Source organism: Humulus lupulus, chromosome 4, assembly GCF_963169125.1.
Source record: "Humulus lupulus chromosome 4, drHumLupu1.1, whole genome shotgun sequence".
Classification (NCBI taxonomy): Eukaryota; Viridiplantae; Streptophyta; class Magnoliopsida; order Rosales; family Cannabaceae; genus Humulus; species Humulus lupulus.
Window position 1 is genome coordinate 251,039,184 of NC_084796.1, and position 9,280 is coordinate 251,048,463.

The 9,280-nt window shown below is 32.6% G+C and overlaps 2 protein-coding genes across 2 annotated transcripts; both read left to right on the top strand.

The window, feature by feature from the left end:
• The first annotated feature begins 825 nt into the window (after positions 1–825).
• Positions 826–4,813, top strand: LOC133831779 (putative D-cysteine desulfhydrase 1, mitochondrial). The gene is made up of 10 exons (XM_062262194.1): positions 826–973; positions 1,073–1,138; positions 1,242–1,436; positions 1,533–1,643; positions 3,399–3,490; positions 3,629–3,724; positions 3,823–3,880; positions 3,963–4,079; positions 4,219–4,316; positions 4,413–4,813. Exons 1-10 carry the CDS (start codon positions 878–880, stop codon positions 4,609–4,611), a joined length of 1,128 nt encoding a protein of 375 aa, XP_062118178.1. The 5' UTR covers positions 826–877; the 3' UTR covers positions 4,612–4,813.
• A 1,418-nt stretch (positions 4,814–6,231) lies between these two features.
• On the top strand, positions 6,232–9,280 carry LOC133831780 (putative D-cysteine desulfhydrase 1, mitochondrial). Its single transcript, XM_062262195.1, has 10 exons — positions 6,232–6,371; positions 6,455–6,520; positions 6,610–6,804; positions 6,892–7,002; positions 7,303–7,394; positions 7,952–8,047; positions 8,126–8,183; positions 8,292–8,408; positions 8,756–8,853; positions 8,956–9,280. The coding sequence occupies exons 1-10, from the start codon at positions 6,276–6,278 to the stop codon at positions 9,125–9,127; spliced, it is 1,101 nt and encodes a 366-aa protein (XP_062118179.1). The 5' UTR covers positions 6,232–6,275; the 3' UTR covers positions 9,128–9,280.

The following is a 9,280-nucleotide window of genomic DNA, read 5'->3' on the forward strand; positions in this document are numbered from 1 at the left end:
TCTATCGATCACAAGCTTCCAATACTTAAAAGGCAAGCTGGCTGTTGTCTCATCACCCCAGCACAGCTTGAGGGGCGTGTTGAAACAGAGGAATTAGAAAACCCTTCACTATCAAATGAGGAAACGCACTATTAAAGCTGCACTATTGTGACCGTTGCTACAGCTGCGCAATTGTCCTTGGAGATTCCCTCTCGTACACAAAATAAGGAATGAATGTACCATATTTGATGAGCTGTATTTTCTCTCCAATCACAGCATGTATTTTATAACCGTTTTGGTCTATTTATTCTCTTACTTTCCATTTGTAAATTGAGCCAATTGAATACAATTAATTGAAGGAGAAAGTTCAGTCCTCTGTTGCCTTTTTTACTCTGCAATTTATTACCTTTTATCTGCTAACCAATGACACCTCATATCATTATGATTAACATATATTAATTACGACGGCGAGAGTACATTTGCTTTCCGCCATGAAGACCGGTGGCGATAAAATGAAGGCATTAATAATTAATTATGACGGCGAGAGAACTATGCGAATAAAAAAATGTAAAGAGGATTTAATAATCAATCAAATATATAATATAATTTAAATTAATATACCGTAAAATGAAGGCATTAATAATTAAAGAAAGGAAGGAAAATTCAGGTGGTTGTTGACCATACTGAGGGCGGCCCCCTAAATAGAGGGTCACAGCAAAAAGGCATGTGATTGTTAGTACTACTACAAACCACTTTATCAAACGACGACGTATAGATGCATGCAACCATGAAGACATTCATATAAATACTACCACGTGCAAACAAGATATTACTACTACTACAAACCACTTTATCATTACATTCTCTTCTCTGTTCATTTCACACTCAATTTCATCAAATGGGTTTGGATTTCCTCACCAAGAAGCCATATTCGCCTCCTTCATGGGCCTCTCACCTCAATCCCATACCTTCTCACTTCATCTCTCTCGGCCATGTAAGTCATTTCTTTTACTTTACTAGAAGGGTATTTATTTTTGATCTTTCTCATTACTACTACTTATTGTTCCCTTGATTATTCTCTTTAATTTCTCAGCTTCCTACTCCTATTCACAAATGGAATCTTCCTAATTTGCCAAACAACACTCAAGTTTGGTTGAAGGTATTAATTAATGTGATCCTTTTATTCATGCATTTGTTCAACACTTTATTATTAGTTATATATATATATATATACTGACAGAAATATGTTTGCCAATGTCTAGCGTGATGATCTTTCTGGGATGCAATTGAGTGGTAACAAAGTAAGGAAGTTGGAGTTTTTGCTGGCAGATGCTGCAGCACAATCTGCCGATTGTGTCATAACAATTGGAGCAATCCAAAGCAACCACTGCCGTGCAACTGCCGTGGCCGCCAGATATCTCAATCTCGATTGTTATGTTATATTATTCACCTCTAAGGTCAATAATTTCCTTTTACATTTCTTTTATTCTTTTTTATATTCCAAACTTGCTAACATATATCATTTTTTTTGTTTTTCTTTCTGATCTACTTAGGATATTGTGGACCAAGATCCAGGATTGACAGGCAATCTCCTGGTGGAGCGGTTAGTTGGAGCTCACGTTGAACTAATTTCAGAAACAGAATATGCAAATATTGGGAGTGTGGTTCGTTATCTTTCTCTTGAATAATATTAATGTTAAGCTTATGATTGTATAGCCATGCTTTACTTCTTGAATCACTCTTTGCCTATTAACTTATTTAGTTGCATCATTATCTTTTTTAGTCTTATATCAATAAAACATAACGAGAGTGATACAAGTTTGCCATTAGAAAACTGAATTTATAAAATTGGTGGATCATATAAGAATCTGAGTTTGATGACTATAAACATGTTAATGTAAAAAACAGAAATCTATAATTTGTTGATAATCAGAAAATATAATGAAATCAGACATGTGTGATACTGAATCTAAAAACAAATTTTATATCCACATATCCATATATATGTTCTCATTTCTTTGTGCCCCATTCTAAACTCTTGAATCACATATCCACATATATGTTCGGGGTTTGGGACAGGCAAGTTTTGAAGAATTTTAGGGTTTGTTTGACATTGTTTTCTATATTTTGTTTTCAAAGTTGTGTTATCAGAAATGATAACAGAAAACAGTTTTTGTAGTTTTTAAAAAACTAGAGGTCTTTGGTTAAAGTTTTCTAAAAACTGGTTTTTAGTTTTATTTTTTAAATCTTATATAAAAAATTAACATATATATTTACAAAGAGAAAAATATTTTAAAAGTTTGTAATAAATAATGAGATAAAATAATTTGAAAGAAAAAGTGATGAAAAATAAGGAGAGAAAATTTGAAGAAACATAAATTGAGAAGAGAGAAATTGATCCAAGAAAAAATGAGAGAAAGTGATGAGAAAGAAAGTAAAGAGAGAAAAGTGAGTAGAGAAAAAGTGACGAGAGAGGAAATGGCGAGAGAAAAAAATGATGAGAGAGAAAACGATGATATATTAAGTGATGAGAGACAAAGTGAGAATATAGTAAGTGGTGGAAAAGAAAATGATGACATAATTAGTTATGCAAGAGAAAATAAGGAAATAAAAAATGATGAAAAAGAAAATGAAAAGATTGAAAGTGAGAAGAGAGAAAACAGCGAGAGAGAAAGTGAAGTGAGAAAATGTCAGGAGAGAGAAAAAAAAAAGGAGATATAAAGTGATGAGAGACAAAGTGAAGAGAGAGAAACTAATATAAGAGAAAAAATTATGTAATAATAAATAATGTTAGATAATAATACTTAAAAAAATGATGTGAGAAAAAAAAAAGATAGACAAAAAAATTTGAAAACAAGAGAAAACAACTTTTAGTTGTTCTCAAAATTTGTTGTTTTTTGTAGCTTTATTTTTAAAAGTTGTTTTCTAAAAACAACGCCAAACACCCCCAACTTATTTTCAAAAAATAGACTTTTTATCTTTTAAGTTTTTTGGACTCAATGTTTAGCCCTAGATCTATGCTATGATGACACAAAGAAAATATTCATAAAGGGGAGAGATACTCTTGGTTTTGCTGGAGAGTGGCTGCAAGTGGTCGAGACTTCTTCCTTTTGCGATGTTGATCAATCCAACGGTACCCACCACTCGTCGAAGGGTGGCCAAAGTTAAATAGGAATTGCAATCAAAGTTTTGGAAGTTCGACAAGTTGCTGAGGAAAGAGAGATAGAGAGTAAATTAAAAATATGACTTTAAAATATGACTTAGATCTCACACGCCCCTATATTTATATTTTTATACTAAGATGTATATTTTGTGATATTGGTAAGTAATTAACATAAATCTATAATTTTGCCAAAAAATTAAACGTAACTACATAATTTGAATTTCATATATATATATATATATTAATTTTCTCTCAGGCTCTTACCAACCACCTCAAAGAAAAGCTGATAAGTGAAGGGAGGAGGCCATATGTCATTCCTCGTGGTGGATCAAACTCCTTAGCAACCTGGTTTATCATCTTCTTAATTTGATTGCTTTAATTGAAAGCAATTATTTTCACATCAATTTAAATAAAGATTATCGTCTGATATGTATCTCTTTTCATAATTCTGAATCAATTCCAATTATAGTGTGTGACTTTATTTAGGGGCGATATTGAGTCGATTAGAGAGATTGAGCAGCAACTCCAAAGTGGGAATAATGCTGATTTAAAGTTTGACGACATTGTTGTAGCTTGTAGCAGGTATTATTCCATTTTTCATCGATCTTACATGCATGACCACTCTACTTAATTAATTAATTAATAATTCTAACTGCATGCACATCTTATTTTTGTATCAGTGGTGGTACAGTTGCTGGTGTCTCATTGGGATCATGGATGAGCTCGCTCAAAGCAAAAGTATGCTCCTTTTAAGTAATTACATATGTAGAATTATTAATAATATTATTACTTTCATTAATGAATAATATTTATACTTCAGGTTCATGCATTCTCTGTTCGTGATGAGCCCGACTACTCCTATGACTTTGTGCAAGCCCTAATTGATGGCCTTGGAGCTCATGGGGTTGCCTCGCGTGATATTTTTACCATACACAATGTGAGTAGTCTATATATATATATACTACTACTGGACTGGACTCGATTAGAACTAAAATAATGTTGGTTACCAAACAAAGTTTTTCTATGAAACTAAACATATGCATGAATGCATGGATGATCTTATTCTTCTCTGACAGGCCAGAGGTATGGGATATGCAGTTAGTACTCCAGAGGAGACAAAATTTCTTAAGGACATTGCTGCAGCCACTGGTGTTGTTCTTGACCCTGTTTATAGGTTTGTATGAATTCTTCTTCTTCTTTTTTTATCGCATTTTCCCTTTGAAAACAATGAGAAGAAAAATAAAACATTATATTCTTTCTTACATTTTAGTGGGAAAGCTGCTTATGGATTGTTGAAAAACATGAGCGAGAATCCAAAGAAGTGGGAAGGGAGAAAGATCCTCTTTATACACACTGGCGGGTTGCTAGGGTTGTATGGAAAGGCTGAGCAAATGGAGGTAGGAAATTGGCGCCGAATGGACATCCCTAAATCTGCTTCGCCAGAGGATGGTATTGTAAAGATGTTCTAAGAAAAATAGCTAATAATAAACGAATCAGCGGGTTGTGAAGTTGGTTTGCTTTCCTTCTATTGCCGGGGGTTCATTCAACAAAAATATCAATAAAAGGACAAATAAGCACTTGGACTGCCCTAGGGTTTAGGGTTTAGGATTTAGGTGCATCGAGTAGGTCTTTTATGTTTTAGTAATAAAATCCCCCATCTTTATTGTTTTTCTCATATAAGTCCCCAATGCTATATAATATTTTAACAATAACAACATTGATAAAATAGCACTCATTTGTTTCTCTTTACACTCATTTTAATTAATTAATTATTACTAAATGTATTATTTTGATAAATTTACCTAAATATTCACATTAAATCATAAATAATAATAATTGGCGCCGAATGGACATCCCTAAATCAGTGGCTTGTGAAGTTGGTAATTGGAGACTGCACTAATTTCGCCGTAATATATTTTATATTGGTAACTGGTTTACCATGTGCGCAGTGGAATGCATGGGGTGGTGGGACCAGAGGTTTCAATTTTTTTTATTTAAACAAACTTTAAATAACCAGATCCATTATAATGTGTACATTAATCAATGAGAAAGAAAAAAAAAGAATTACCAGTTGTTGAACTATCAAGATTCCTCGCTATCTTTTTGTATCTCCAACGAACATTCAATCCAAAGAAGCCTTCAAAATACTCAGAACAAGATCTTCCAAGATGTATCTCTACACCTCAAGACGCGTGTGGGCACGTAGAGTTATGGTGGTAATTTTGTGATTCACAAACTATTCTCAACACATGAGATCTTCGAATTTTCAAATCCGAGACAACTTTTAGAGAGAGAGAAAAATAATACGATTTATTTTTACTCTATGTGAAAAGACTACAATTCTCTATAATAATCTCTTTTCTTCTAGAAACTAATTTTCTATAAGATAGATTTATAAAATGAATAATAAATTCAAAATTCAAATTATAAATATTTTATTAAATAATTAATTAAATAAACAAAACAGTCCAAGACTTATTCTTGGACTTATTTGTGTGCAATTTAGAAGTGTGTAAAGGGAGATACGACCAATATACTAAGAGATGTACGAATATTAGGAGAAAACTTGGAAAAATTTATAACAGATTTTTACTGTTAGGCACCGATAATGCTCCTTAACAATTCTCTATTGGATCTCATACGTTTGAATTTAATAAGTGGTAGAAGGAGTCGCTAATGACACCTCATATCATATGGTACTCTTAATTAAATATATAAGAATATTAATTATGACTGCTCGAGAGAACCATATATTAGCACGTTTCTCTCTAATAAAAAATTGTAAAGAGGAGATATATAATTTAAATTATTAATAGACCGTACAATGAAAGGCATTAATAATTAAAGAAAGAAATATAATTTAAATTATTAATAGACCGTACAATGAAAGGCATTAATAATTAAAGAAAGAAGGAAGGAAATTAAAAAAGGCGTGTGATTAGTCGACTGCTTACACTAAATAAACAAAAACAGGGCCAAAGCAAAAGTCGTATATATATATACATGCAACCATGAAGATATTTATAAATATCTATATATATATATATATTTATAAATACGTACAAACCACTTTATCTGATAAAGTTTATCATTACAGTCTCTTCTCTGTTCATTTCACCCTCAATTTCATAAAATGGGTTTGGATTTCCTCACCAAGAAGCCATATTCGCCTCCTTCATGGGCCTCTCATCTGAATCCCATACCTTCTCACTTCATCTCTCTCGGCCATGTAAGTCATTTCTTTGATTTGATCTTTCTCATTACTACTACTACTACTACTTATTGTTCCCTTGATTCTCTTTAATTTCTCAGCTTCCTACTCCTATTCACAAATGGAATCTTCCTAATTTGCCAAACAACACTCAAGTTTGGTTGAAGGTATTAATGTGATCCTTTTATTCATGCATTTGTTGAACACTTTATTATTAGTTATATATACTGACAGAGATATTTGGCGAGATATCTAGCGTGATGATCTTTCTGGGATGCAATTGAGTGGTAGCAAAGTCAGGAGGTTGGAATTTTTGCTGGCAGATGCTGCAGCACAAGCTGCCGATTGTGTCATAACCCTTGGACCAATCCAAAGCAACCACTGCCGCGCAACTGCCGTGGCCGCCAGATATCTCAATCTCGATTCTTATATTATATTATTCACCTCTAAGGTCAATAATTTCCTTTTACAATTCTTATTCTTTGTTTTTTACCCAAACTTGCTAACTATATATCATTTTTTTTTCTGATCTACTTAGGATTTTGTGGACCAAGATCCAGGATTGACAGGCAATCTCCTGGTGGAGCGGTTAGTTGGAGCTCACGTTGAACTAATTTCAGAAACAGAATTTGCAAATATTGGGAGTGTGGTTCGTCATCTTTGTCTTGAATAATAATGTTATTGCCATGGTTTACTTTTTGAATCACTCTTTTCCTATTACCTTATTTAGTTGCATCATTGTCTTTTTTAGTCTTTAATCGATTAATTATTAGGGACTGATTAGTCATATCTTCTACATAAATTTCCAAAAAAGCTACCTTTCTAAAACTTACAAAATACTTTTTTTTTTTAATAAAGAAACCTACTTTTATATAATAACTATAATTTTGCCCAAAAAATAAAACGTAACTATACAAATTGAATTTCATATATATTAATTTTTTCTCAGGCTCTTACCAACCACCTTAAAGAAAAGCTGATAAGTGAAGGGAGGAGACCATATGTCATTCCTGCTGGTGGAACAAACTCCTTCGGAACCTGGTTAGATTGGGTTAAATTTGATTGCACTAATTGAAAGCAATTGATTATTAATTTTCACATAAATTTAAATAAAGATTACTCCATCTTCTCCTTTTATTCTTTTCAAGAAAAAGAAGAAAATGTTCTCTTTTTTATATTATCTTTTTAGTTTGTAATAAGCTCATTTTTTGATCTGAAACATTTTCATCAGACCAACAGCTTCGTTGGTAAGTAGATATCTAATTCTAAGAAATAAATAAACATTAAACAATTAATTTTTACACGCGTTTAAAAAAAATAAGTATTGAACTCTGTTTTTGCTATTATAATTTATTGTTAATTTCTTAAAATTTTTTAAGACATTCCAGATAGCTACAATGTATACCGTTATATAAAAAAAATTGAAAAAAAATTATTTCGGTGTAGAAAACACCAACAGGCTGCAACGATATATATATATATATTGTCAAAAAAGTAGTATAGATGGGTTGAGTTACCTTGTGTACGCATCATCTTGGAAGATTGATGTATCTCTTTTGATTCTGAATTAATAATTCCAATTATGTGACTTAATTTAGGGGCGATATTGAATCGATCAGAGAGATTGAGCAGCAACTCCAAAGTGGGAATAATGCTGATTTAAAGTTTGACGACATTGTTGTAGCTTGTGGCAGGTATTATTCCATTACCATCGATCTGCACTGAACTACTTGAGACTGGTAATATTTAAGTAAACTCCAATTTTCTATCAGTTGTGGTACAGTTGCTGGTGTCTCATTGGGATCATGGATGAGCTCGCTCAAGGCAAAAGTATGCTCCTTTTAAGTAATTATATTATTACTTTGATTATGTACGTACGTACAGATTCTAAAATCCAATTAATAATATATATATATATACATATATATACTTCATCAGGTTCATGCATTCTCTATTTATGAAAACCCCGACAACTGCTATGACTTTGTGCAAGCCCTAATTGATGGCCTTGAAGCTCATGGGGTTGCCTCGCGTGATATTGTTACCATACAAAATGTGAGTAGTCTATATATATATACTACTGGACTGGACTCGATTAGAACTAAAATGTTGGTTACCAAACAAAGTTTTTTTATGAAACTAAACATATGCATGAATGTGTTTGATTATGCTTCTTAATATATATGAGATGATTTTCAATAAGTCCAAGCAATGCTTCAACTTCTCCAGAACTGGTTTGTCATCATATAAGCTTCCTTTGAAATTGTATGAACCTTCATCAAAAAGATTCCTTCGGTCATATTGCAACATCTATCATCCATAACTTTTTGTACTTGAATAAACACAAAAGCTCAGTGTGATTGACTCTTCAATTGCTTGGATGATCTTATTCTTCTGAACAGGCCAAAGGTATGGGATATGCAATTAGTACTCCAGAGGAGATTAAATTTCTTAAGGACATTGCTGCAGCCACTGGTGTTGTTCTTGACCCTGTTTTTAGGTTTGTATGAATTCTTCTTCTTCTTCTTCTTCTTTTATCGCATTTTCCCTTTGAAAACAATGGGAAGAAAAATAAAACATTGTATTCTTTCTTACTTTTTAGTGGGAAAGCTGCTTATGGATTGTTGAAAGACATGAGTGAGAATCCAAAGAAGTGGGAAGGGAGAAAGATCCTCTTTATACACACTGGCGGGTTTTTAGGGTTGTATGGAAAGACTGAGCAAATTGAGGTAGGAAATTGGCGCCCAATGGACATCCCTAAATCTGTTCCGTGAGAGGATGGTACTGTAAAAATGTTCTAAGAAAAATAGCTAATAAACAAATCAGCGGCTTGTGAAGTTGGTTTGCTTTCCTTCTATTATCGACGGGGTTCGTTCAACAAAAATATCAATAAAAGGACAAATAACACTTGGACTTCCCAAGCTTCA

What these genes read in the sequence shown, in the direction of transcription:
- LOC133831779 (XM_062262194.1), top strand. Translation starts at nt 878, where the DNA reads ATGGGTTTGGATTTCCTCACCAAGAAGCCATATTCGCCTCCTTCATGG. An exon ending in ACTTCATCTCTCTCGGCCAT is followed by an intron (nt 974 to 1,072) that starts GTAAGTCATTTC and finishes TTAATTTCTCAG; the next exon opens with CTTCCTACTCCTATTCACAA. An exon ending in GTTCTTGACCCTGTTTATAG is followed by an intron (nt 4,317 to 4,412) that starts GTTTGTATGAAT and finishes CTTACATTTTAG; the next exon opens with TGGGAAAGCTGCTTATGGAT.
- LOC133831780 (XM_062262195.1), top strand. Translation starts at nt 6,276, where the DNA reads ATGGGTTTGGATTTCCTCACCAAGAAGCCATATTCGCCTCCTTCATGG. An exon ending in TTATATTATTCACCTCTAAG is followed by an intron (nt 6,805 to 6,891) that starts GTCAATAATTTC and finishes TGATCTACTTAG; the next exon opens with GATTTTGTGGACCAAGATCC. An exon ending in TTGCAAATATTGGGAGTGTG is followed by an intron (nt 7,003 to 7,302) that starts GTTCGTCATCTT and finishes ATTTTTTCTCAG; the next exon opens with GCTCTTACCAACCACCTTAA.